The following is a 26,820-nucleotide window of genomic DNA, read 5'->3' on the forward strand; positions in this document are numbered from 1 at the left end:
GGCAGCACGTGCAAGTCAGAGGCGGCTCTAGGCCAGGTCCACCCGCCATCTAGTGGCCTGTTGGAGTAGTGCACTAAAGGGTGATTGCAAAAAAGCAAAGTACAATGATTTTTTAATTTTTTTTTAAACTTACAGGGTGGCGCAGCAATAGCACACTGTAAAAATACTCACCCTGAAGTATCATTAGGAAAGTCTACATATATATCAATTGTACTTAATGTTGAATATTGTCCCCCGTGACTATATATTTTATTAGATTATTCATGTTTGAGTGTTGTAGTTGGTTGAAGTTGAGTTCATTTCTTCAATTCTAGTGTTGGGTAGTTTTACTTCCATAATAATGTATTATGAGCTCTTTCTATTTTTTATGTAATGTTTCCTGCTGAAGTGTAGTGGAGTATAAACTATCATGACATTGAAGTTCTCAAGCAAAGTACTTTAATGTTGTGTCTGAGAATTCAAGAGATCAAAAAGTAAAAAATAACTGCTGCTAAGGGCACATCTCATATGGACTTTAAATCCATATTCATACCTAGGCCCCCATATAACACACTTGCATACACAAACATAGAAACATATTCCTGTCATGAATATACACAGCAAGTAAATTACCTGATAAACTGTAATGAGTTTTAATTTTCCGATCCCTGATCCCTCTTGTCTTTCGTATATTCAACTGTTGCAGGTCTAACTGGGGAAACAGTGCTTCTCTTAGAACAATGAACAAAACTAATAGTCTGATAGTAATCATTTGGCCAATATGGAAAAACCCTTTTGTACAGAAGGAGACACAGATGAAGCCGAATCATAAAAGTAAAAACACACGTGCCTAAGTACAAATCACAAATGAACATCACAATTTTTATTTATGCGAGATAAATTTTCAAAATTGTGTGTGGGGAGTACTTAAATGCACAGTTAAGGCTTTGAACATCCTCTCCCTTAGTAATCTGTGGATTGAAAGCGCTCTCAATAATACTCCCTGCTCAAACAGGACAAAAAACAGGGGTCAAAAGAATATCATTCTGTATTCCACGGGTCCGAGCACACAAAAGTAACAGGTTAAATCTGAACCCTTTATGGACATTCTGTGATGAACGTGCTTTTCCACAGTGGCACCAACGTTATCCTTAACTTTACAGCACTGAGTGCTTTTTTTTTTTTTTTTTTTTTTTTTTAACTGAACAGACATGAGCAGCACAAGCAGCACTTGGGACACAGTATATGGGAATGCAAATACATCTGCTATATATTTAAAGTGATGTATTGGGAAATTGTACACACTAGTTTGATCACATCTAACACAGCTGATTTTGATTTTGGTTTGAAAAACTATTACTCTACTGAAATGCTATTTTGGCAGTTACAAAGATGGCTCACAAAGTAAAAAAAAAAAAAAAAAAATCTTCTCAGTCCTGAAGAAGATAGTTGTACTTCCCAAAGTCACACTCGTCAGGCATGATGAGCATGTCTTTCTTAGCTTTGGCTAGCTTCCGGCGCAGGAAATCCCGTCTCTCTGTCCACTCCTTCAGCTCCTCCAGGCTGTGGGCGTAGTCGCAGCTCACACCGTCAGGACAGCCACTGTCCAACCTGTGGCACATTAACATAATCAGTTTTAACATGCAATCTTATCGGAGTGTTTCCACGACAAATGGCTGCTTCTGTCTAGACACTGATGAGAGTGAACCGAAATAGTGAAATTTTGCAGGCTGTAAAACCAAAACAATGACCTGAAAGATGCTAATATGTTTTGTGGAACATTGTACAGAAGTTATCTGACCCATTGTTAATATAACAATGTTAAAATATTGGCAACCACGGGAGGTCAGCAAAAAACAGATGTTCAGAGGGTGTAAAGGTGTTAAGGTACACTTAAAGTTACATGGGCAGTTCCTGGGATTCAGACTCATTCAAAACTCCAGTCCACAACCAGCTGAATTTAGCAGTTCATTATTTTTCAGACTAACTGAATCCAAAAACTGATCCAGAAAAAAAAACTTACTTGCGGCAGAGTTCGAAGCACGTGCCAGGGAAACGGTAGCTCCATGTCAGAGCTTCGTCTTCTCTCTCGCAGCCAAACACTCGGTCCTTGTGCGTCTCGGTGGAGATGTGCTGCTGCCACTGCCGCTCACTGTTGCTGTGTCTATCACACAGTTGGCAGTGGAAGAAACTCTGAAAATACAAAGCGTCATCATGTTGTTCTTACAGATGTATAGTCAGACATGTGTACTTTTCTGGTCTGTGAGCAAAAAACAAATGTGTCCTCACCGTTGGTTCTGCATTGTCAGTTGGCATGACGGGCTGAGTGGGCATGGCTCTTTCTGCTTGGCGGTTGTGGGCGGTTCGTGTCAGCCACAAGTCGTATATCTGCTGCATATCCCTCACTGCAGCCACAAATACAATTCTGTTATCACTTTGAAGTCAGACAACAAATCAAGGCCCAATGATTCAGCATTTTGATCATGCATTTATAGACTTCCACCTAGATTTCTGTTCATTTTAGCAACATTTTGAAGCCATATGTGACTTGGGCTGGGCTGTGACTTGAACTGATATCTCTGCTTCTGCTGCGTCAATCAAGAACACAGCCGCACATTGAGAGTACAAAAGCATATGATCTTAACGGCCCATTGTGACTCCAAAAATGTGGTGAGAGTGCGATGCTAAATCAGCAAAGCACTGTTTGAAAAGCGAAACTTGAATAACTCACTATCATTATTCTTCATATACATCCACATCTCCTTCTCTTCTTGGCTGTGCGCGAAGGAGCATTGCCCACCATAGTTACATTTCCCTTTCTCCAAAAGGGCACATATCTGTCAGGAAAAAACTTCATGCTGTTAAACACAGTTCACAATGTACAGTACGAACTTTCATAATCAGCACCAACAGGCAACCTTACAAATTTCATATTTAAAGCACCTGATATACAAAACAAGGTGATCAGTGTAGCGTATCGTTGAACCATTCAACATCTTTCACAGAGAACTGAATGATAAAGTCTCTTAAAACTCATGTTCACATGACCTCTGGGCCATGGATCAAGCCCTGCCAGGAATCAGGGGTGACATTAATGGGAAGTTAAGTGACAATTCCCCAATTTACATCAAGCTTTGAGTCAAACTGCTCCTAATAATAGGACGTGGGCTGACAGCACTCAAGGGGACTGGCTTTTTTGGTACAGAATTGAACATATATTAATTGATAGAGCCGAAAGAGTTAATGTAACAGTGAATTAATGATAGATAATGACTGAGACAATGACTGATAATAGCGCAGGGTGGGGGCCCAGACCGTGTCGCTCGGAGGGAAGTGATTGCCCCTGAAAACTAACAGTGGCTGACACGAGACAGAGTATATCCTCCACTCCGAGGGCCTCAAATATCAGATCGCTTGGTTGGAACTACTTGTTGTATTTAAGTGCACAAGAGCAGATGAATCACACTCACATAATATTGCATAGGGACGTTCTTGCCCTGTGGCAACGGTCGGACCGGAACCCATTTACTGCTCTCCACAAACTTGACTAGCAGTAACCAGCTCTCTTTAGTCCACCTGCAAATGACGACACAAAAAGAAGAGAACAGGGACGGAAAATGAGACCAATGTCGCCAAGTTTCGCTCACTGTGATATATTAGTTGCATATCTGAACAACATTTAACCTTTAACCTTTTAAACCATGGTGAAATTTTAATAGGATCTCTGATAATATGTTTGTAGATGACTTCTATAATGTTTTGCTCACTTGTGCCTGGCTTTGTCAGTGCAGTACTTGAGGGCTTTGTCTGGTTCACTGATCCGGCCGTCCCGCCTGCACTGAGCACAGTTAAACTTCATATCCATGTTTAGACTCTTCCCAACTCCTCTTGGTTTGCTCCCACCACCTCCAGAAGACAACTGTTTAAAATCAAACAACAGCAAACAAAAGAGTGATCAAGTCATATAACAACATTCCTTCTTCATCGTTCACTTATCATCTGCCAAAATCAACAATAAAATTATCTCAAAGATTGGAATATATCCAACAATATATGCTGGAGAAATAGTGCACAATATTGTTTCTTACTCTATTTCCTTTCCTTGAATTTTGCTCCTGCTCGTCATTATACTTTGTGGATATTTTCACAATCTCATCAGGGCTGATACCTGTAAATAAGCACACACACAGATAAGAGATAAAGTCGCCACTCATTTTAAGAGAAGCTGCTGCCTTCTTCAGGTTTCTGGTAATCCTACACTGTCCGTTACAAATATAATTTTTACAACATCATTTTGGATTTAATGACTAAACAACAGCAAAATACCTTAAAGCAGTATTCATCCATTCATTTGGAGTCATGTTTCTGTCCACCTGATGAATGTAAGTCTAATAGTCACTCTCCTTTCAGCTCAGTTTTGGTCCCCACCAACTCCTGAGGAAAATATCTGGCTCTTTAGTTGTTAAATGCTCCACATCTCACCAGCTAGTGGCTAACTTCGTTGGTCTGCTGTTACTGAGCAGGTAGTGTAGAGTCTGTTTAGCAGATCTGAAAAAAAACTGCCTGCTACTGCTAGAAATGACACAGAGAGCGGTGAGGCTGAACCAAAACAGTAAAGATGTAAAAGCGACCCTTTTTCTCATTACACAGTCAGTCATTTGACCTTTTAATACAAAAATATTGACTAGTGCAGTTTTAAAATTAATCAAATGTGTTAAGCCTGTTTTAAAAAGCAGTCAGGTCTGATGACTGCACCTGTGTCTCGCTGCACCCTCCAGGTTGTGAGCTCTATGAAGGAGTGGGCATAATAGCAGCTGTCCTCTCTATGGCAGCTGTACCGGATGGCTTGGCGGCACAAATCCAAGTGGCACAGGACGCTGAGCGGACGGACCTTACTGTAGTTTACACTGTCGGTCCTCACCACAAATGCAAAGCACCTGAAATGCACAGAGGCAGAAATCCGCGTGTTTAAGAGAGAGAGAGTTTAAGAGTTAGTATGTTAGTGAAGTGAGCGAGGGCGAGAGGATGGGTGGAACACATGTTGTAAACACGCTCACTTATTGGCATCAAAGGTGTGGCGAGCGTCCAAGTTGGAGCAGATAGTGTGGTTGTCTTTGTAGCGCTGACTGATGATCCTTGGTTTACTATCATAGCATTCCTAGAAAGACAGAAATTACATTTTTAAAAGACAAAAACACATATGAAGATTAAAAACATATGTAGTAGTGTGCAGTGTAACATGCATGCTTCAAGGAGCAAACAAACACAGGCGTTAGTGCTCAGTTAACAGTTAAATACAGAATAAATGTAATTAGTATTTCAATAAATAAAATACATACAGAAAAGAGCACATACAAAAATACTGATAATGCTATCTCTGCATTTCTGTGCATCCAAGTATACTTTTCTGTATTTATACTTGTTTTTTTAAAAATCTATTCACAGATTTTTGTGTCTGTATGTTAAAGAGGGTGGAGGTCCTAACCTAACCACCATAAAACAATTGTTTCTGCCTTATAGGGACATTTGCAAAGCCTATGCACCTCATTTTCAGATAAGAAACCAAAAAAAGACGTAAATACAGAAATGTAGATACACAGAAATAAATAAATGTACATATGTAGAAATTTATAAATACTTTTCTCTACTTATTCATTCATTCATTCATTCAGCATTAAATTATCCATGTATTCTTTGTAGAATCTGTATTTTATCTCAATGATTTAAAGGAGAACTGAGTGCATACAAAAAATTTATTAAAAAAATAAATAACAGTATACAAAAGAATATAAATATAATCCCCAGGGGGAAATTGCTTTTTGTTACACACAGCTCCAAAAGAATAAGAATAAACTTCAAACACAAAAGTAATAATAATGATAATAATAATAATAATGATACAAATAATACCATATAACATAAATAACAGGACATTTACCATTACATACGTTTAGTTATCTTATTAAAACAAACGCAACTTGAAAACAGATTTGAAATCATCTTTGTATGATAATATCAAAATAAACTGAATAAGTGCACTAACCTGACAGAGGAAAATGAATAAGCCCCTGTTTTCCTGTAGAATGCGTATGATTCTGTTTACAGGGTCCAGTTTGACAGTTGTAGTTTTAAACAGCAAGTTTCTGTCCAGCCTCCCCTTCCTCTCTGCTGTCCAAACGTCGATCTCCAGCTGGTTGTAGGCAAACGTGCATTTCTCTCTGTACTTACACTCGCCAGTGTCCAGAATCTCTGAACATGTAAGAACAAAAGTCCCTCTTCACATGTTCATGGCATGACTGTTTTCCTGAATCCATTTATCATCAACAGTTCCTTCACATATAAATGTTTCTCTGCAAGTCATCATAGCAGCTTAACCTGGTAGCTTGTAATGTCACTGATATCTGAGACCTAATAGACTCTGTCTTTAGTTGTAGAAAGTATAGTCATCACGTGAAATGTGTAGTGAAAGATTGGGCTGGGTGTGAAACCTCTATATTATACTACATTATACTACAGTACAATAACAAGCAATGAACAATCAATACCAATAAAAAGTTCAGTAGAACAGACCACAATATCAATCATCTATTTGACATCCTTACCCCTGCAAAGTACAAACGGCCCATTAATGGAGGTCAAAACAGGACGTGGTCGCACTCTGGTCCACTCCGAAGGGTTATCTGCCTTTCGTCTGCATAACAGAATGTCTCCCTTACAGCTGTGGACCAAGTCTGGCTTGTGAACAAACGAATTAATCCCTTGAGCTGGAAATGAAAAAAATGTAACAGATATTCAATGGGATGTTCAGTTTTTGAATGTGTACATTTGTCAAGATCAACAAAAGCATATTTGCACCTTTTAAGACATAGTTATCTCCATTGACATATTTTGATGAGGGCTTGGCATTTAAGCTTGGCTTTCTGCCCTTTCAGCAAAAAAAGAAAACCCCACAAGCTCCTTTTAAAATATGCTCAAAACAGGTAATATTAAAAGGGTATTACCCTTCCTGGATAGTAACATCATCACCAGCAGCAGGTTTATCATGATTTCTTGCTACACCACAGTTAGTTTGAGACTGGACAGCTAGCGTACCTCTGCGAGGGAAACAGGCAGAGCAGGCCTGCAGGAACTCATGGGTGGAGGACAGGGGGTGAGACGCTGCAGCCACCGCTTGGTCATTCCTCTCCTTTGTTGCCACGGTAAGAATAAGATTTCAGTTTATGTGATCAAAAAAGACACAAAAAAAAAATCAGAGCAGGTAACACTAGCCAGATTATCAGCCTTACTTTGTAGTTATTCTTTGGAGATTTTATTACTGAAGTAGCAGCGCTGTGAGGGCCTGTGATGTCTGAAAGAGGGAAAAAAAAAAAAAAAAAGACACATTATACATGCTTGAAAGTGATTATAAGTATACATTACTCGTGTAAAAAAGTGTAAAAAGGGCATGTCTTTCTTTTTGGCAGTAATATAATAAGTCACCAATGAATTATAATCACCAGTTGAGCTGAAATCGGAGAGAGAGTCCAGGCTTCTTCCACCAATGGAGACTGCTGGCAAAGCTGCCTGAACACCTTCCACTGTGGAAAATGAATCCAGGGCATCAAGAGAGTCAAGCTGGTCCACAGTTTTAACACCAACTTTAGGGACATCACCCTTCTGACCACCTGCATCAGGTACTGTCTCCAGGGGATGTAGTTCATCTAGCAAATCATCAAGGGACTTCTCCCCTGCGCCAAGTTCTGTTTTGGACTTTTTCTCAGCTGCAGCACTTGGAGTCGTATCCGAGAGGTCATCCAGGGAATCAAGGCCATCCAGAGCATCCAGCGCCACAGAGGTCAATCCTAAGTTTTTAGCGCCTGCGCCACCTCCAGTTCCAGCGGTCGAGAGGTCATCTAGGGCGTCCAACTTCACAGCTGTGGAGCATCGCCCGCTACCTGAAAAGCGGTCCAGGGAGTTGAGCTGACTGACGGTTGAGCTGAAGAAGGCCGGCGGAAGCTGAGGTGTTGGTGCGGGCAGAACTGAAGGAGCGGTGTGTGTGCTTGTGGATGATCTGCTGGGGACAGAGAAGGCTTGTGGCCTCGGCGTGTGGGTCTGGAAAACATAGAGACAGAAACTTGAGTGAAGGTGGATGGGAAAAAAGAAAAGAGACTAAGAAACTGTTAAATGTTACATCACACTGTGTTACCATCAGATTTTAAGGATTTGATGGATGGTGGAGAATATTGGACTAAATTCACCAAGTGGCCAGAAACCTGACTCCAGCTGAATGCCAATGTTGCTCTGTGTCTGCTGGATGTGTTAACAGGCAACTGTTTCCTAACACATTTGGGGATCAACTTTCTTAGGTACAAATGACAAGATCGTCAGGACAAGTTGTTCATGTTGAAGTTGTTCTTGTTGCCCTAAGTGCCCAAAAATAATCAATAAATACAGCTTTAAAGCAGCCATATCTACAAATATCACATTGTGGAGCTTTCCACTCAGAGAAAGTCCACATTTCAACTGCTTCACTGCGTAATAATGACTTAATTATAGAATGGATTAAGTGATGGATGAGATATCCAAAGCAAGATTCAGTTTTAACACGTTGTTTTTACTGCAATGAAATAAATGAAAAAGTAAAGTATATTTGTAGTAAATAAGCCAAAACATGAATCATACATTTCTTTGAAAAAAGACAATATTAGTGTATTATTACATGCTCGGGTGTGCTTTGATGTTGTGTAGTAGTCATTACAGTTTTGGGTAATCCACAAATTTAAGAAAAAGCATCATTTTCTGAAAGCCAAGAGTAACTCTTAACACATTGGTGTCTCAGAAAGTAGTCAAGGTCACCATGGCCTCAGGTTGAACTCTAGGGGGAGTTTCGTGTTTTACATTGGTGGTAGAAGATCTGTAGGAGTTGGCAAACCCCCAGAAGAACAGAGAGATATTGGTGGAAAATATCCAAATGTGCAAATGGAGGAGGAGATACTCAGAACCTCCCCAAGCCTGAGAAAAGATAAGGTTGGGTATATAGTGAGATGTTCTGTGGTGTGTTATTCAGTATGCATGTGTGCTTTCTCCACAGAATAAACCCTCAGTTTACTTTGCATTTGCACTCACACTGAGTAAATCTTTATGCGCGGAGCTCCTCGTGAATGAGCGTTTTATCGTAATTATAAAGTAAAGTGTTTTGAAAGACCTGAAGACATCTTGGCCCAGCTGAAGGTTTTCCCCACGATACTCGTTCAGCTTAGTAACCCTCCACATTCAAGGACATCTTCACTCCATTATCAGCGAGAAAAGTTAGTTTGTGTCTACAAGGATAGGCAGGCTTTACCTCAGTTGGCTCCTGCTCATTAGAGAAGCAGTCAAGCAGGCTGTCCAAATCATCTCCCATCAGCTCAGAGTCCTCCAAAGGGTCCATAATGTCAGGTACTGAGGAGGCAGCGCGTTGTTGGGAGCTGGGAGTTGTGGAGGGGAGGGAGGACTGGGGCATGCTGGGAAAGCGGACTGAAGAGGAGCAGGAGGGAATTTATTAAGATCTTGTAAATGACTGTAATCATAAAAACAGATGTGGAGACATACATGCTGCCTGTATTCTGATCGAAAAAGCCAAGAATTCACACCTGGTGCAAGGCTGTGCACAGGACTGATACCATTTCCTAAATGAGCACCAGACACCTGGGAGTGAGAAGGGGGAAAAGCATTTTTATGTGTAACCCACCACACAGAAATCCCATTTTTTGAATGTGTTAAAGGTAATGTAGAACTTGCCTTGATGGCTTTAGCACTCATGTTTCCATTTGCGACACCTCTTGTGATAAGTGCGTCTTCCTGGGAAAGACAAGATAACAAACTGGATATGAGAGACAAAGCAAACTGAGGACCAAATAAGGACAAATCTGCACCATTTCTGCTGTAGAGTTTGAATCTTACTATCGCTAATAGATACATAGTTTTTAATTCCATACAATAAACATCAGCAGCTGTCAGATATATTTCTTTACCACATATGCCAAGGTAACAATTTCTTGACATTGCTAAACGCTATAAGCCCATTGCATTGAATATTTACTTTACAGGACTTTAACATCAATGTGATAAAATAAGTTGATTTTGAAGGTATTTGTTCACCGGATCAGCAAAATGTCCTCGGAGAGAAAAATCGAAATAATAATCATAGTATCATACCAACCTTTGTGCTGACATAGGGTTTTCGTTTTTTTAGTCCCAGATGGACGGCCAGCTCCTGTGCGAGCTCATTCACCTGTTTGTCCTGTCAAGAGTTTAAAAAAATATATATAAATGAAACCACAAGCTCCAAGTCTGATATTCACAATGTGGTTTAAAATCAGAATTTAATAATCCCCAGGGGGACATTGCTTTTTGTTACACACAGCTCCAAAAGAATAAGAATAAGAATAAGAATACACTTCAAACACAAAGTAAAATATAAATATATAAAAGTATGAATAAAAAAAAAAGATGTATTAAAAATTATTATTACAAATTATTACACAGAGGTAAATAACATGCTTATTAACATCTTGGAACTGAAAAAAAAACCAACTATTTATCTTGTCTTATGTCTTGCATTTACCTTTTATGCAAGTTATGCCAAAGAGATACCTTAAAATTGCACTTTTTTAAAACTATTTTTGTCCAATCCACTACAAGATAAAAGATAATTAAAAAGAGATAATGTTATTGAGATGAGTTTGCTCATGACTATTAAGCAAAATCCAGCCGTTACAAATGCTGTGAGATGTGGCTAAAATCATTCTGTATAGGATTTTGACAATTTGCACAATGTGTACAGTATAACTTCTAATCCGTTTACTTTGGTACAAAAAAGGTATGTAAGCTCAGAATAAAGCATTTCACTTCAAGACCCAGCCATCAGCAACTAATTTTAAAGGCTGATAATTCATTCATTCAAGCCCCTAAGGTCTAAAAAAGATTTTAGATTTTTCTATTGGCCAATTGGCTCCCAATATTCTCCTTCCTTTACCAGGCGAGTGATGAGCATACAGGCGGTGGTGCAGTTGTAGGCCTCGCTGTACTTCCCAAGCTCCTTCAAGCAAAGCGCCTTCCTGTACAGAGCCCTGCGGCTTTCTGTACACACATCCAGAGCACTGTCGCAGTCCTTCACAGCTAGCTCATGCTCCCCCTGCGGAAAACATGACAGGACAAGGACAAGGTGAGAAATGGTCAAACTAGGAAGGAAAAGCAAACTGATGCACACACATAAGGAGCAATTAAATCAGGACACATTTCAATTCTCTACTTGTTATTATTATTATTTTATTGTACACTATCAGCTAAGACAACATATACATTGTGCTCAACATGAAGGCACAATCTATCAAATAACAATTTAGTTTCCAACTTGATGTTTTCTTTGCTGTGCAGGTTTAAGCTCAGCGGCCTGGTGCTGGTGATAAACACATCTAAGGCTGGGTTTCACCAACAAGGATTCATTTATAAACCTAATTGAATTATGGTTTAACAAACTTTAAAAAAAATAAAATAAAAAAATCAACTGTTGTTTAAAGAGAGGTTTAAGTCTAATCCTTCTCAATTCTAAATTCAAATGTGATACAATACTCAAGGAGGTTTAATTTTGAAAATGGCTGCCTTTTAAGATGGTTTGAGCAGAATAATGAAGTTCCTTTGAGAAAGTGAAGATCCGATTGTGCTTTATGATGCTGCTGAATTTTTTACAGGTCACCAAAGACACTGTTGTGGAGCAGAACAGGAAGGTTGAGCCAAGTGTCAAACATGGCAGTGAAAGAAAAGGCCGCTGAGATTTTGTGCCATTGAAAGTTAGAGGGTGGATGGGGACCTGTTTGGGCTGAACAACTCCACTGCCTGCCAAATTGTCTGGGTGTGTCTAGGAGTGTCTACAGCAACAGCAAGTCTGAAGAACCAGTGCATTGGGTTCTCCTTTCCAGGGGCGCTGGGTGCTATCGAGTCCCACTTCAGAGCCCTGGTGCGGTGAATCGGGAGCTCTTTCAAGTCCAGAGGGCCAACTCCTCTATCAATGTGCAAATGGTGTGTGATAACAAATAACAGTTGACTGACATAGTAGCTCATTGGCCAAGGTCAACACATGACAGCCGGATCATACACCCACTCATATCTCATGACTCTGCTTTGTAGCCCCCAAGCACCAGCAGAGAGAGGGTGACTCCTGTCACATTACAGCAAGAGGACTGATAGACAGCCTTTGGTGTACGGAAAAGAAGATTCCCCTTGCATTAATGGTGGACTGTGCACAATAACTGGTCCTGACTGTCATTGTGGTAACAGTTATTTAAACATTTGGAAAGAGACATGCAGATGGGCTGCATGTTTTTAGCTGATGTTAAATATAACATTTTCATAAATACTGAGCAGCCGATAGTTAATGGTTAATAATAGTTTTACCCCCTCTTCTATTTGGGTAAGCATATTGATTAAACTCAATTAAAATCTAGATTTACTCATTTTGAATCTAGTTTGCTAAACTCTGCTGCAGGTCTTTTGCAGTCACTCCAGGGTTTTTGACCACCTGCCTCCTCAGAAATCTGTTGGTAGCTTCCTCTTTCTGCCACGTCCAGGTAGTGCAGCCTAGTGTTCGTTAGCTTTGAACTTGTGAACTGTCTCCAACAGCATCTCTAGGAACGTTGAGTGCCTTTGCTCTCTTTTTGTATCATTTTCCTTGTTTGTGCAAAGCAATCATCTCCTCTCTTAACCTTTTTGGACAATTCTCTCGACCCATATTTCTAACATGCAACCAGCCCCACTGTGAACTCAGCCCGAGCCAGTATTTGACGTGTTCTATCTGATGCAACTAACAAGGCCCTTGAATAGCTGCATCAGGTGAGACAACACTTGATTTGCAAATGAGTGCTCTTATGAGACTGCAGCAGTCATTATTAAACGTGGCATTTTGTGTTGACTTTTGGAGAAACCACCTGTAATATTAGTTGTGTTGAGCTATTTGTTAGGTGTTATGTTATACATGTTATGTTGCATGTTGCAGGATCATGCACCATAGATGGTATGTGTTCTGTCCTTAAGACAGCATTCTATCTTCTTGGCTCCAATTTGTCTGGACGACTCGTCGGACAAGGAAAGGTCACGTCAATCATTGGGGCACACCCTCACATACGTGACACCAGATATTACTTGCAGATTCCTATATATATGGAAGCCTTACTCTGTATTCTTTGGTCTCTCATCCATGCCGAGCTTTAACATCCGAGCTCGTACACTACATAAAGTCATTGAATGCATCTTGTTGTCATCTATTCATTTAGATCAAGCACACCATTTTTTAGGTGGCTTAAATGTGTTTTCTGCTGACCCCATCCACAGCAGTACATTGCTAATCGTCCGTGTCGGGTCTCCTGCCTGAGTGCTGACCACAATCTACCATAGGTAATACACTGACTATGGATAAGTTCCTCATACAACCCCACTCCTTTTAATATCTGTCTAACAGCTTCACAAGTGTCTATCTGAGCTGCACTGATACTAACAGAAACAATCAGTTTCTCAGAAAGACACCAGACCGAACGTATCTCACCATACTGTGGTAGGCAGCAGCCCGGTTGACGTAAAGGCTCTCCAGCAAAGCCTTGGGGATCTGTTGGTCCTCTACTGCAGCATAGTGTGACACATTCAAGCCTTCACTGAACTCCTTCACTGCCTGCTCCCAGTCTCCGTCTCTGAACAAGGCGTTGCCCTCCTCGAGCAAGTTGCACACTAACTGGGTCAGCAAGTCCTGGGACAAGAAAGATGGGAGCACATGTATATTTCATTCATATCGGTCCTGTGCAGATATGTGTTAATACAGTACTCACATGACCATGTGCATGTTATGGTAAGTTATTGGTCGCTGTAAACATTTGTCCTGTTCATAGTGACCCTGAAGTGATCTTATCATATCATGCTCACAGTGACAAATGATATGTGCGGTGGAAATCTGAGCAAAATGAAAAATCTGACAAAACTTCACAACTTTCACAAGATATATGCTGGTGGAACTAGAGAAAAGGTCAGTGGATAACCAGGGTGAGTAGGATACATCGTCCAGGAAGCACGAATGCCTGCACAGAATTTGGAGCCAGTGCATCAAATAATTCTTAAATCAGGTCACTAAGAACTAATAATATCAATCTAAAGGTGGCGTTAAGAGGAAAAGTCAGTAGGATTCATCCACTGGGGTCTGTGTATGCCTGTACAAAATTTCATAAAGATCCATCTAATACTTTTTGGTTGAGATATTTCAGTGTGGGCCAAAGTGGTGAGCCAACACTGCCATCTTCAGAGCCATGCTGCTAATACTGTACAGTTACAGAAAGGGGGAATTTAGTAGCTTTTGTAATCTCCACTTGATTTAGCCTCAGAGTGCTGAAGCCTCACGTTACTTTTTGTTCAACTTCACAGGAGGATCACTTTAGGACGGGAGGAGCATTTACAGTGGCCAGCAGTTCTTTCAAAGTGAGTGTTGTGGGTGTTAAATGTGAAGCGACCCTTTAACACCCAGCAGTGGCAGCAGAAGATGAACATCTGATTTTACATGTTGTGAGGACTTAACAGAAAAATGGGGGGAAATAAGTGAAGGAGGAAAGAAATGATGAGTCGAAGGAGAGACGTGATGAGTCGAAGGGAGAAACGCAACAGAAAGCAACAGCAACAACTTGTGCCCGAGTGATTGCAGATCAGGACAAGCATGGAGTGAGGGGACAGTGGAGAGAGACATAACATTGTGTTTGTGAAAACAGCTTGTACCTTGAAGCCCTCTGGTTCTGGATAAGCCTGCGAAGACCTAAAGCACAGTACAGACATAGCTGAGTTATCAAGGAAGTGAGTCAGGTCAGGTTTCACTTTCTATCAGGCTGCCCAGATAAAATAAAGACGTCTTACTGTATAAATGCCAGATATCTGCTTATCTCTTCCTTGCGTTTCAGTCTGGCAGGATCCATACTTGTCCACTGGTAGGGAAGACAAAGACCATTATGTTGACTGTGCCTATGAAATGTGGCTGATACGCCCACTTGGTCAAAATAGAGAGCAAGAAATAAACAAGTAGCTCTTTGTCGCAAAGTCACATGTTAATTCAGCGTTCATTATTTGCGCATCCAGCATGCAGACCCCCTGTTCTTGCATGTTTTCCTGCCTGTCATGGCGCGGCAGGGCCAACTTCGGATACACCTACCTGTGATGAAGTGAGGAAGTTCGGTGAACCGAAGCAAAGTTTACAACCGTGTCATGACATTTTGAGTCCGAAGGAGGGAAAAGACGGAGGCGAAACTCCCTGAAGACGAGTTGACGTGCAGTCGCTGTCTGACGGCACAGTCCCCGGTTAAGTTTCGATTCCCAGCAGCCTGGGACCATCGGTGAGCCTGAGCCAGCTGCTTGTCTCCGCACTGGCCCTTTAATGAGAAACTGCGCTTAGTGTCCCTGAGCGCTGTCTCTCAGGCGGCACCTCCCGCGCACACACGCGCTTTGACCCCATTTGAACGTCTGATTCCTCTCATACACGAGTTTTTTTTTTAAATTCTTTATTTGACATTATGGTAGTTACTCTTGTAGGAACAATAGCCGTGCAGGAACAACACAAAGACGCAAAAGAAAAGAACACAAAACAACAGCAAGGCAACAATAAACATATAAACATATAGACTAAGTACATGATTGAGTATATTTGAGGAAAAAAATATTGTTTGCATTTAATTGATTGAATAACTATTAGAATTGAGTGTTGTTGCATAAATAATTTGCACGTTAAGAACCATTTGACAAAAGACTAGAAAGGCCAGAGGGATGGCAAAAAAAATTTTTTCTTTTTTTTTTTTTTAAATCTTGGTCTGTATCTTAATAGAATGTATATAAGGTGTGGTATCTGATATGTTATGTGTATCTGATATGATATATGTGTGTGTCCTCTCTGTGGATGTTTATGTAAGAGAGCCAGATAGGAGGTATGTGTTGATATAAGGACATGATGCTGTTGGATGAATTCCCAAGAGAGACATAAACTATGCATCCCTCTGTAGTTGGACAAAGGGGGGTCTTGATACTGATGGAAACCACATGGTGAGATAAGCTTTCTTAACGGTATATAAAGGTGGTCAGAAGAGGGGTTACGCTGTCTGTACGAGACATAGAATTGGCTTTACGTCTTTCCAGGCAACCATGGCGCCTGTTAGACAACTGCTCTTTTTGTAATAAACCTATTTTTATGCAACAAGTCGTTGACGTTTCCTTTCATCATCTGCACATCATCGGTACCTGAGGAGTCACGACAAATTTTATATGTTTCATACGGGTTATGGTCAAAACACAATAAACTAAGACATAGCTTGGCATAATTTTTGTATTGACTGTTGTAAGAGATAGCATTCTTATAAAATAATAAATGGGGAATACCACTGATGCATTCAGTGTAAATTATAAGATTATTCTAACAAAACAATGATAAATGGTGGTCAGGGGGGCTTATTGGAGTCGTTTATAATACAAAAAGGGAAAAACGGCCCTGAATACAACAATGAATTTCACATAGTGATTGTTATGAAACACTATGAAAACCAAATGGAGTCCTAGTCCAATGGATTTAGCCTAACTGTGATTCCCAGAGAATTTGTATTACTTGGTTGAATACAAACAAAACATTTGTGTTACAACGATAAGTTCCAAGTTGAAACCAAATCATGCCATATAGAAAAAAATCCTAACTCAGGCCTATTTGTGGATCAGTACCAGGACTTTTGTGGAACATGCAGTTTATATTTCCATAAAAACAGCAATTAGAATTAAACAGGTAACAATGAGCAATTATTTTTGCATTTAGAGCAAGTAAATTCTAACTAGATTAAACTTTAATAGTGATAATTTCAGGAAACACACATATACTAGATACAAGGTAAGGAAGTTTTAAATTCTCTTTTAATTTTATTCATGGCACTATAGTGGTATCTAACTGCAAATGGCTCAGGATGATATATACAAAAAAGTCACCCCAAGACAACATTGATGTCAAAGCTTTGGAAATGAGGAGAGAAGTTGTGCTTTGGAGAAGCACCTGAACGCACCGTTGTAGTCTCGTTGAACTACAAGTCCCTTGTGTCCCAGCTCTATGGCCGTCAAGTATAGTGTGTAGTGTGCTGATAGATTTGGTTTTGAACGTCAGGAGCGAGCGGGAGCGTGTCTCTGGACCGGATTCAATCAACTCAGCAGTGTTGTGGTAATGGTTATATTCCTTTCTAGTGGACGTAGACTAATTAACGGGTTAGAGTCTCTGTAATAACGAAGTTAACCGGAGCGGTGAGTTAACGTCGGTGTAACTAGTTAACGGTTTTCAGATGACCGACGGGAGAGGCCGAATAAAAGCCACGCTCTGTCCCACGTACCGGTGGTAGCTAGCCGAATAAGTTTCTGGTTTTATAAGCCTACAACCAACGGACTGTGTTTGTTAAGTGTCTAGCGAGAAGGTGATATGTTACTGAAACGACGGTTGTCTAAAACAACCACACCAGCTCCACTGGCATTAAAACGTTCTGGTGTTTGTAGGTGTGTTAGCATGATGTTAGCTGCAGTCAGCTAATGCTAGCCACCGGCTGGTTACAGGGGGAAATCTACCCTAAAACTACTTTCAAGCCTGATGACGGCCGTCCTCCTGCGTTGAAGGGGCATTGATAACCAAACTTGTGTTTTTAAGCCGAATTGGACGCTGAATTAATGAGTGACCCCAACAAGATCACCTCATTTTGTAGAGATTACACTTTAATATCATGCAGCAGGGGTCAATACTGTTTTAGGGTGGATTGTTCCTCAGAGACAACGGCGCTTTCAACAGTTTTTGTTTAGCAGAAATGTGGACAAAGCTTTCCAGAAAAAACGAGAGTTAGAATGCTTATACATAACTCTGTGCTTTGGAGTTTAAATGTCTATTAGTTGGTCAGTGTTTTGGTCTTTCAGTAACTGCTAATGTTACCTGTGAGGCAGAGAAAACTGGACAGAACTGATGGCAGGTACCAGGATTATTATGAAGCAGTATAAAAAGTAAATCATGCCTTTGTCCCTCAGGTGTCCCGATGGCGACAGACATTGTTGCACAGTTGGCAGACTCTCTGGCCAAGACAGGAGTGGTGGAGGGAGAGCTGAGCTACAAAGGCCAGGGAAGAAAGCTGGATGATGCCCAGTCAGGTGAGTGTCAGCTGTCACTGTGCAGGCTTAGTTTGCCAGACACCCTGTCTATTAGCTAGTGAGGCTTGATTGCTAAAACGTACAAAAAGTATTGGTTTTAATGATTTTTCATTCCTACATCCCACCTGTTTATTTAAATAACATCTCACTATATGCTGCCATCCCTCTTTGTCAATCTGTGACCCCTTACCTTGTTTCCTCTCTCCAGTGGAGGAGATAGTGAAGGAGATCCAGGACTTCAAGGGTTTACAGGCTCTGAGGTTGGAGGGAAACACTGTAGGTGTGGAGGCAGCACAGGCCATCGCCAAGGCCCTAGAGACGAAGAGCGAGTTCAAGGTTGTTTACTCTACTCTTCATTCTCATTTTTAATCTTGCAGTCAGTTTCATCACCATTCATCAGGAAATCTTTGGCATTTTTGTTGGAAAATGACAGCAGATTATTTTCCTCTTGATCAAATTAGCGATTTTTTTTGTCAGCTCTTGTATATTAGCAGATTGCCTATGCTTAGTTGGTTGACACTGACACTATGTATCTTTATTTTTTTTCAGTGCTGTTATTGGAGCGACATGTTCACAGGTCGCCTGCGCTCAGAGATCCCACCTGCCCTGGTAATGCACTTCTTCCTTCACATTATTGTCCATGTCAAATCAAGGTTCCTTCCAGTCAGCATATGCTGAACTATTGCACACTTTCCATGTCTGGCTCCTCTCTTGAATTGTTACACAGCTGTAATGAAGTCTGTTGCCTTTACATTGGTACACTGCCCTACTTATCTTGCCATTTATTTAGTCTCTCACTCGCCTTGTGTTGTAGAATTCACTGGGTGATGCTCTGATGCTGGCGGGTGCCAGGTTGACTGTTTTAGATCTCAGTGACAACGCCTTTGGACCAGATGGGGTGAAGGGCATCGAGAAATTGCTCAAGAGCTCTGCCTGCTACACACTGCAGGAGCTACGGCTCAACAACTGTGGCATGGGCATCGGTGGAGGGAAGGTGAGTGGTGGGAACATCTTTTCAAGATGAGGCATGTCTCCATCTATATTGCTTGGTAATATCATTGATAGGTAATATACTCTCAGTGGTCACGTTATTAGGCACACCTAATCCAATACATCTGTTCAATGAAGTCTACTTTTATGATGGGAGGTGTTTGTAATATTCAACCCCCCGTATGTATGTAAATGGGAAGGATTAAAAGAAAATCGGATACACCTCTCAATATAATGTAGTCCAATACAACACCAGCTATAACTGTGACCTCAGTAATAACCATAATTGAATTTACACATTTCCAAATATGTGACTAAAAATGCAACATGGTTTTCTTAAAGATAGACGTTATGGTAAGACTGTTGTTCTGGTCCGCTTTAGATTATACAGGTGTCTCTAATAAAGTGGCCACTGAAGTTGTAAGTAGTATGAAATCCAGAAAGCCAACTTTTAGAGAATGTACATGTGCTTGCTGCTAAAATGTTTAAATAGTTGAATTATTGGACGCTGTTGACGTGCCAGTAAGAATACAAATAATGAAAGAAGTTCAAATGGCCGGAAGTACCAAAAAGAGGTTAAAGTTCAAGTGAAACTAATGAAAGTTTAAGATTCAGTTGAAGTTCGCGCACAGAGAGGAGTTAAAATTTCAGTTGAAGTGTAGATGATAAAGTGTTGGTTAAGGTTTGTTAGATAGTAGTGCCACTTCAAGTGCATGAACTGAAACACGTCATTCGTGTACGCACTGTAAGCAGTTGTAAATTGTGTAACAGTGGAACTTAGAAGAGCTGAATATGTTTTTGCTGTTGTAGCTCAGAGGTGAAGAGCTTGAGACCTGTCAGTTGTGGAATAAAATATTTGTTGTCTAATTTGTGAAAGCTCTGCCCATGATGTTGGTGGGTGTCTGTTAAAATAGTTTATTACGTAGCTTTGTTGAATACTTGATTTTTATTATTTATAGCAGACTGTTGCAATGTTTAACACACCGCTGTTCTCATAGTAGAAGTAATAGAATAATTTTTGCCATGTTATACAATATTTTATGTCAAATAGTTTATTTCTTCAGTACAAAACTGTGTAATAAGCACCATAATGTACAGCAAGGGCGGTCATTATTGCAAAACGAACCCCTTTACGATGTACATTATCTCTTACTTGTGGGCTCTCAGCTCCAGTGTTTGTTGTCCCTTGCTAAAGAAAATGTAATGTAATGAGGGGGGATGTAGATTCACCAGTTAGCAGGCTTGTGTCCCAGGGTGAAATATCTTTTTTGCTCGTAGATTTTTATTTCATTCACAGTATTCAGTGTGCTTCCCTCCATTAGCTGAAATATGTCTTTTCCTTTGTAGTTTGGCAGTAAAAGACTTGGCTGAGTGTGAATGACATAACCCGTCATGATATGCACGCTCTTATGTAACAGTTGGTTGTTTGGGTACGGGACAGACAGATTTTTTTTTTTTTTTACTTTACGATTTATAGGTAGCAGCTGGAATAAGCATAGAAGTGTTTCTAAAACCTACAAGAGTTAAGAGACAAAGAAACTAAGTTGACAAGTGTACAAATGCTTCATATGTCCTATTAAGTATCACTGTATATCAACTGATGCTTGGATGAATGTCATCAGAATTGAACGCATCTCTGTTCATTGACTCCTCAGATCTTGGCTGCTTCATTGAGTCAGTGCCATAAAAAATCTAGTGCAGAGGGCGCCCCCCTGAGCCTGAAGGTGTTTGTTGCAGGGAGGAACCGACTGGAGAACGACGGAGCCACTGCCCTCGCTCAAGCCTTCCAGGTACCACAACAACCACTCTTTGAGCTTTGAACACTGAGAGAGCATGTTGCATAAAAATTACCGATCCCATAAATACAAAGCATAAATACTGAACTTGGGCCGGTTTATACCAATGCTGATAATATTGTTAGTTATTTGATTACTTGACCATAGTTGTTCAAAGCTGTTAGTCTGTTATTGTGGGCAACTTCTCTGTGTAAAAATACAGTGTGGCCGTGCGGGTAGGATAATCTTACAATTACAATTTGTGTTCCCAGTTGATGGGCAGCCTGGAGGAGGTTCACATGCCCCAGAATGGCATCAATCACCCTGGTGTAACAGCACTGGCCACAGCCATGCAGCACAACATAGGCCTCCGCATCCTCAACCTCAATGACAACACCTTCACTGAGAAGGGGGCTATCGCCATGGCTCAGGTACATAGACATTACACATGAGGATCGTGACTTCCTTTTTTTCTTTCTTCTTTTTGTTTTTCACCAATTTATCTGTCACCATGAATTTTACTTCAAGCAACAATTCTCTTTTCATGCTTGTGAAACTGTAGCAGATGACGTCTGTGTCGTTCACAGGCCCTGAAACCCCTGCGAAGCATTCAGGTGATAAACTTTGGAGACTGTCTGGTGCGGCCAGCAGGAGCCATAGCTATTGCAGAAAGTGTGTCGGAGGGATTACCAATCCTAAAGGTGAGTGTGTAGCACACGTCACCACACACCCTGACCAGACCTAAATATGGTCACACACCTGTGGACCTTTGATCATTTCTGCCCTAAATTCATTCTGAAAGGTCTTTATTTCCCTGTCTTTTCTTAGCTTTTGTTTGACCTGTGACATGAGTGAGTATTTCATTACATTCAACAGGAACTCAATCTGTCATTTGGCGAGATTACAGAGGAGGCTGCTCTGGCTGTTGCACATGCAGTAAAGAACAAGGACCAGCTGGAGAAACTGGACTTAAATGGTACAAACTGGCAAAAAGTTCTTCACACATCTAACTTTTCGTATGATTTTTTTAGTTATTTTATATTTATAAAATACAGAGGTTTCACATTCCAACCAAGGTGCAAATATGTTATCATTTTCAGAAATACAAAAATCTGCTTCAAAGTCTTTCTGTCAATGGTTTTAGGAGAGTAAATGATTTTATCTCTGGCGCCTCTGCTCTGTGTTTTATTTGTGGTGATGCTATTTAAGAGATTTTCTTTCTGTTTATCTTGACTCTTCGGTTTTCAGGTAACTGTCTTGGAGATGATGGCTGCAAAGCTGTGAAAGACGCCATGGAAGGCATGAACATGGGCGAATTTCTGGGATCACTCAGGTAATCCTGTTGTACTTATGCTCCTGTGTTGTATTTAATGAAATCCCTCTGTCATTTCTCTGTCTCTGTCTATCTTGTTGTGGGTCATGGAGGCCTGGAACAGATACAATCACACATTTAGTGAGAAGCAGTACAGGAGGCTTCTCTATAGAAACTTAATACATAAAGAAGATGCTCAGTTTCCTCCATTTCATTTAGTTTTATTGTATAGTAGGATCCTTTTGTAGATGGAGCACTATTTACATTGTACATGCAATATGAGGCATTAAATGAGCTTCAGTTGAGAATGCACCCAAGACGGTGAGATCCGATCGCTCACACCACATTTGGAGGCAATCAGGGCCACATATGGTCACATCCGTTTAGCAGTGTGTAAGTTAATCTGTGGTAGGCCACACGTGGGTCCACCTATTCAACTGACGTCCTCTGCCTAAGCAGAGGGTACGCCAATATTAAGGTGATTTAATCTTATTATCAGAACTACAACACAACCTGCACCCTGCTGTGCATTTAGAGGTGTTTGTGGTGCAGCAGCATGTCCGACCACTAAGCCTTGATAATCAGGACAAGTGATGAATGAATTTTAAATCCTTAAAGTCTCTTTTCCATGGATATGACACACAATTCTGCATATACCTGCTCACTGAAAAAGATTGCTAATGAGTAGCGCTTTTAATGTGCCTCAGTGATGACGAGGGTGAGCCAGAAGATGATGAGGAGGACGACGATGAAGATGAGGAAGAGGATGACGAGGAAGTGGATGAAGAGGAAATAGAGGAGGAAGAGGAAGAAGAAGAGGAAGAGGAAAGCAGTGGCATCAAGGTCAGATAATTGTGTGATGACGATGTTTTTTGTTTTTTTTTCACGAAAGGATTTAATGACGGTAACATCATTCATATGTGTATTTTTTTCACTTTCCCATTAATTAGAGCGCATGTTGGTATATTAATATTGCTACATGTCCACATCTTTATTGCACAATAGCATCAGTCTGCATTGAATAGCTGACACAAAGTCCAGGGTAAAGGCCACGCCTGCTGTTGCTGTATGCACTGTATTGTTTGGCGTTGTGGTTTAATTGACTTTTCTTTTCTCGTCCCTTCCCGTCACAGCTGTCCACCCCTACATCAGCACCCCGGCCACCAGATGTCGCCTCCTTCCTCAGCTTTCCTTCCCCAGACAAGCTGCTCAAACTTGGGGCCAAGAGAGCGTTTCTGATCGAACAGCAGGTAAACACAAGGACAAATCCACAAATGCATGCACACCAAGTTATGTTCTGACCATAAGAACCACATTGATCTGTGAACAAGAACATCTTAAGACTCAAAGAAATGTCCTGGCTTACATTTAAGACATTTACGCTCAGAAGTCAAAATGCATCCTGTGTGTTTACTTGACGCAAACAAACAGAGGTTGCGTCAGTCTGATAATGAGCGTAAAGCAGAGTGGCTGTCAGTAAATGTTTTCTTCCTTTCTCCCTGTATAGGTGGATGTGTCAGATGGTTGGAAAACAGCTGAAGCCTTCCTCAAGATTGCATCTGTATACAAGGAGGAGAATAACGATGTTAAGGATGCAGTGCTGGACAGCATTGGTGAGACACTTTGTCTGAATCACTTGATCTGATTGTCATTCTATGTCTTTGTCGACAGAAGTGCTTGACTAATGAGCAGGAAACCTCAAAGCGTTCCAAAATAATTCATGCTCTTCAGTGTCAGCGCAGAACCACCAGAAAATATTGAAGTACCTTTTACATTTAAAGGAATAATTTGACGTTTTGGAAAATTCACTTACAGTATTTACATAAGAAGATTAATACTACCAACATGTGTTTATGACAAATATAAAGCTGGTGCCAACAGCTGGTAAGAGTTGCTTAGCATGAAGCCTGGAAACATGGAACAGCTCTTTAGTCTCCACTTCACCAAACAGAAAACATTTCTAGTGGCCGAATTACATTATTGCCTATTAAAGCTTCCTTGTTTTCATCTCAACCTCTGCTATGAGTTCACTAACACAGGGGTCTGCAACCTTAACTGCTCAAAGAGCCATTTGGTCCTGTTTCCCACAGAAAAGAAAACACCGGGAGCCGCGAAACCCTTCTGACATTCAAAATGAAGATAACACTGCATATATCATTTTTTACCTTTATGTTATGTATAAACAAACTATAGTGTGTTGCTTTCATGTAATCAATGAACAGCTACAGAGAAAATTAAATGACATTTCTGAATGCAACAAAAACATTTTGAAGGTTACTTTTAAGTAAAATACGCAATGTCTGTTTTAGTCCTTCTTGTATTTAACGAACTTAAATGATCCATCGGCAGCAAACCAAAAATGCTGTCCTCTGCTGAAATTACCGTAATGACACCATATTGGCTGTAAAGCGCAACGTCTCAGCTTTCAGAAACCGTTGGAATTTTTCTGAAAGCACAAACTGTGACGGAATTACGGTAATCCAGAGCTGGTGGGCCCTTTAGGTTTTAGAGAGTTAAATAGTCATTATTTAGTTTTCAAAGCCGCAGGGAGCCACAGCAGAGGGATGAAAGAGCCACATGTGGCTCCGGAGCCGCGGGTTGCCAACCCCTGTACTAACATGAGCTTAGAAATGCTCATTAGATTGTTTGACACAGATACACAAATATCTAAGGCTGCATTTTTGCTGTGATGACTCACATTACCCATTCTGTGCTAACAGGAGACACATTTTCTCTTATTTTTCTTTTTTGTGGACAATCTTAGAATATAGGTTTGTAATGAGTTCTTTTTTCCCTCACAGATGCCCTTCTGAGGAAAGCTTTTACCACCCCTTCCTTCCAAGGCTATAGCTTTGTGTCCTCTTTGTTAGTGCTACTCGGACTCATCAAGGTATGCTTCATCTGTAGATTCTCAGCAACATTTACAGTGGTGCAGAAATGTTTTTTTCACTATCACTTTCTGATCATTTTCTCTGCCCGCTGCCCAGAGTGAGGACAAAGTGAAGCCTGTGCCTGTGGTTCCCGGCCACCTTCACGCCTTGGAGCATGTTGTTCGACAGGACTACTTCCCCAAAGAGAATGTGGCTGTGCTGGAGGCTTTCCTGTCCCGGTAAGGACATGACAGAACGAGCCAATCAGCAGATGGCCTGCAGGTACAAAACGCCACCATCCAATCTTGGGGAATTAAGCACACACACTAGCATTTCTGCACTCGGTGCACATAGTAACTTTGGTGGACACACTCTGATGATTGCTCATTTTTAATGGAATGGATTTACAAACGTTTTTCTTAAACTACACTGCTGCACTCATTTGTGGTGTTTCATGGGACTTGTTGACAATAGAAGAATTACCAGAATATCACCAGACTTGGCTTTTAGAAATATATTACGTTAATGGATAAATACTATAATTTCTCATAATAATTTGGAGATGTGTGTTTAGACTTGACCCTTGAATTGTGTTTGCTGTCATTCACAGAAACAACAAGGTCCTGGAGTCGTGTGGCAATGCCAGAAACAGCCTCCAATCAACACTGCAGAGAGTCAGGTCTGAGGGTTGAGGACTATGGATACACACACACACACACACACACAAACACACACTCACAGACTGAACTTTGACTGATCAGCGATGGACCTTTTTGGAAGCCAGTCCACTTGAGTACAAATTGGAAGCAAATAAAGCCGGGTAGCACTTGAGAAGAACAGACTGAACTCAGACACACTTTTCTGCGCCACAGCTGGCCTTCACTAGCTCAGCAACACACCTCTGTCTGAACTCTGGACTGGAATGCTTTGTGTTTTGAACTAAATTATGCTCTTATGGTGTGAACTAACTGAAGTGCTTCATATACACATATAATCACAGGACAGCACTGACAACTTGGTCTTGATGCTCTTTGTATTCTGATGAATAAGGAATGGCCTCATTCCCCTCATAGCCTAAGATCTGTCTGTTGTCACCTGTTTAGTGACACCAGACTGACTGAAGCACAGATTACACTTTGGTGTAAACTAGAAAAGCTGCTCTGACTCTAAAAGCTCTATTGTACAATTTCTACTTCATATCTGCCTTTTGTTATTCTGCTGTTTTGTATTAAATGTTTATTCAGTTCGATAATATGGTCACAATGTTGTCATTAAAATATGTATTGGCTGATAAATATTATCAGAATAAGGCTGTAAACTACAATAAAACAATCAAAAGGGATGAAATGAATTTAAATATATCTCCAGCCTTTTTTGGGATTGTGCTGTGAAAATAAAGCTGATTTGAGTGTTGGATGTCATTCACAGTCTCCTCATATTAACTGCATAGAATTTTCATTAAAGAATAAAGAAGCTTAAAAGAGGAAACAACATACAAGTACATGAAAACTCAAACAGCAACAAACAGCTCACAGGATCGCAACATATTTTGTCGTGTCCTGCTCTTATTTCTTTTTGTGGCACTGCGGGATCAAATCAATAAAAATAAAAAAAAACCCTGACATACAAACAATAGTCAGTTTATCTCTTACATATAGCAACAAATGCTTTAAATTTGGCCAACAAATACAGTTCAGCTCAGTCTTAA

General features: G+C 40.6%; 2 protein-coding genes across 4 annotated transcripts; one reads left to right on the plus strand and one right to left on the minus strand.

Moving 5' to 3' along the window:
• Positions 1 to 421: 421 nt before the first annotated feature.
• On the minus strand, positions 422 to 15,358 carry LOC139216109 (zinc finger CCCH domain-containing protein 7B-like). Its single transcript, XM_070847140.1, has 23 exons — positions 15,173 to 15,358; positions 14,881 to 14,948; positions 14,746 to 14,782; positions 13,538 to 13,735; positions 10,976 to 11,134; positions 10,160 to 10,240; positions 9,739 to 9,798; positions 9,591 to 9,645; positions 9,302 to 9,474; positions 7,476 to 8,070; positions 7,266 to 7,327; positions 7,072 to 7,165; positions 6,582 to 6,743; positions 6,023 to 6,228; positions 5,037 to 5,137; positions 4,735 to 4,916; positions 4,068 to 4,147; positions 3,747 to 3,898; positions 3,450 to 3,555; positions 2,711 to 2,816; positions 2,269 to 2,384; positions 2,003 to 2,172; positions 422 to 1,590 (listed from the first exon to the last, which is right to left on the minus strand). The coding sequence occupies exons 2-23, from the start codon at positions 14,937 to 14,939 to the stop codon at positions 1,410 to 1,412; spliced, it is 3,135 nt and encodes a 1,044-aa protein (XP_070703241.1). The 5' UTR covers positions 14,940 to 14,948; positions 15,173 to 15,358; the 3' UTR covers positions 422 to 1,409.
• Positions 15,359 to 17,118: 1,760 nt separating this feature from the next.
• On the plus strand, positions 17,119 to 26,520 carry LOC139216110 (ran GTPase-activating protein 1-like). Of its 3 annotated transcripts, none has more exons than XM_070847143.1 (16): positions 17,119 to 17,203; positions 18,046 to 18,165; positions 18,374 to 18,501; positions 18,715 to 18,774; positions 18,980 to 19,159; positions 20,811 to 20,945; positions 21,203 to 21,361; positions 21,518 to 21,631; positions 21,807 to 21,906; positions 22,179 to 22,263; positions 22,950 to 23,085; positions 23,376 to 23,492; positions 23,750 to 23,855; positions 25,044 to 25,132; positions 25,230 to 25,394; positions 25,723 to 26,520. In XM_070847143.1, exons 2-15 carry the CDS (start codon positions 18,054 to 18,056, stop codon positions 25,353 to 25,355), a joined length of 1,647 nt encoding a protein of 548 aa, XP_070703244.1. In that variant the 5' UTR covers positions 17,119 to 17,203; positions 18,046 to 18,053; the 3' UTR covers positions 25,356 to 25,394; positions 25,723 to 26,520. The 3 variants fall into 3 exon arrangements, with proteins under 3 accessions (XP_070703244.1, XP_070703242.1, XP_070703243.1); XM_070847141.1 differs by having other exon boundaries at positions 25,230 to 25,351; XM_070847142.1 differs by lacking the exon at positions 17,119 to 17,203 and adding an exon at positions 17,214 to 17,283 and having other exon boundaries at positions 25,230 to 25,351.
• Positions 26,521 to 26,820: the final 300 nt, after the last annotated feature.

The sequence above is a fragment of the Pempheris klunzingeri genome, chromosome 17 (genome assembly GCF_042242105.1).
Source record: "Pempheris klunzingeri isolate RE-2024b chromosome 17, fPemKlu1.hap1, whole genome shotgun sequence".
NCBI lineage: Eukaryota > Metazoa > Chordata > Actinopteri > Acropomatiformes > Pempheridae > Pempheris > Pempheris klunzingeri.

Bases quoted from the DNA above. Each gene is read 5' to 3' on its own strand.
- LOC139216109 (XM_070847140.1), bottom strand. From the start codon at position 14,939: ATGGATCCTGCCAGACTGAAACGCAAGGAAGAGATAAGCAGATATCTG. The intron at 6,229-6,581 runs GTAAGGATGTCA...TTACATGTTCAG, and splicing joins GCCGTTTGTACTTTGCAGGG to AGATTCTGGACACTGGCGAG. The intron at 4,148-4,734 runs GTGCAGTCATCA...GCTTATTTACAG, and splicing joins GAGGGTGCAGCGAGACACAG to GTATCAGCCCTGATGAGATT.
- LOC139216110 (XM_070847141.1), top strand. From the start codon at position 18,054: ATGGCGACAGACATTGTTGCACAGTTGGCAGACTCTCTGGCCAAGACA. The intron at 18,502-18,714 runs GTTGTTTACTCT...ATTTTTTTTCAG, and splicing joins AGACGAAGAGCGAGTTCAAG to TGCTGTTATTGGAGCGACAT. The intron at 25,133-25,229 runs GTATGCTTCATC...CCCGCTGCCCAG, and splicing joins TGCTACTCGGACTCATCAAG to AGTGAGGACAAAGTGAAGCC.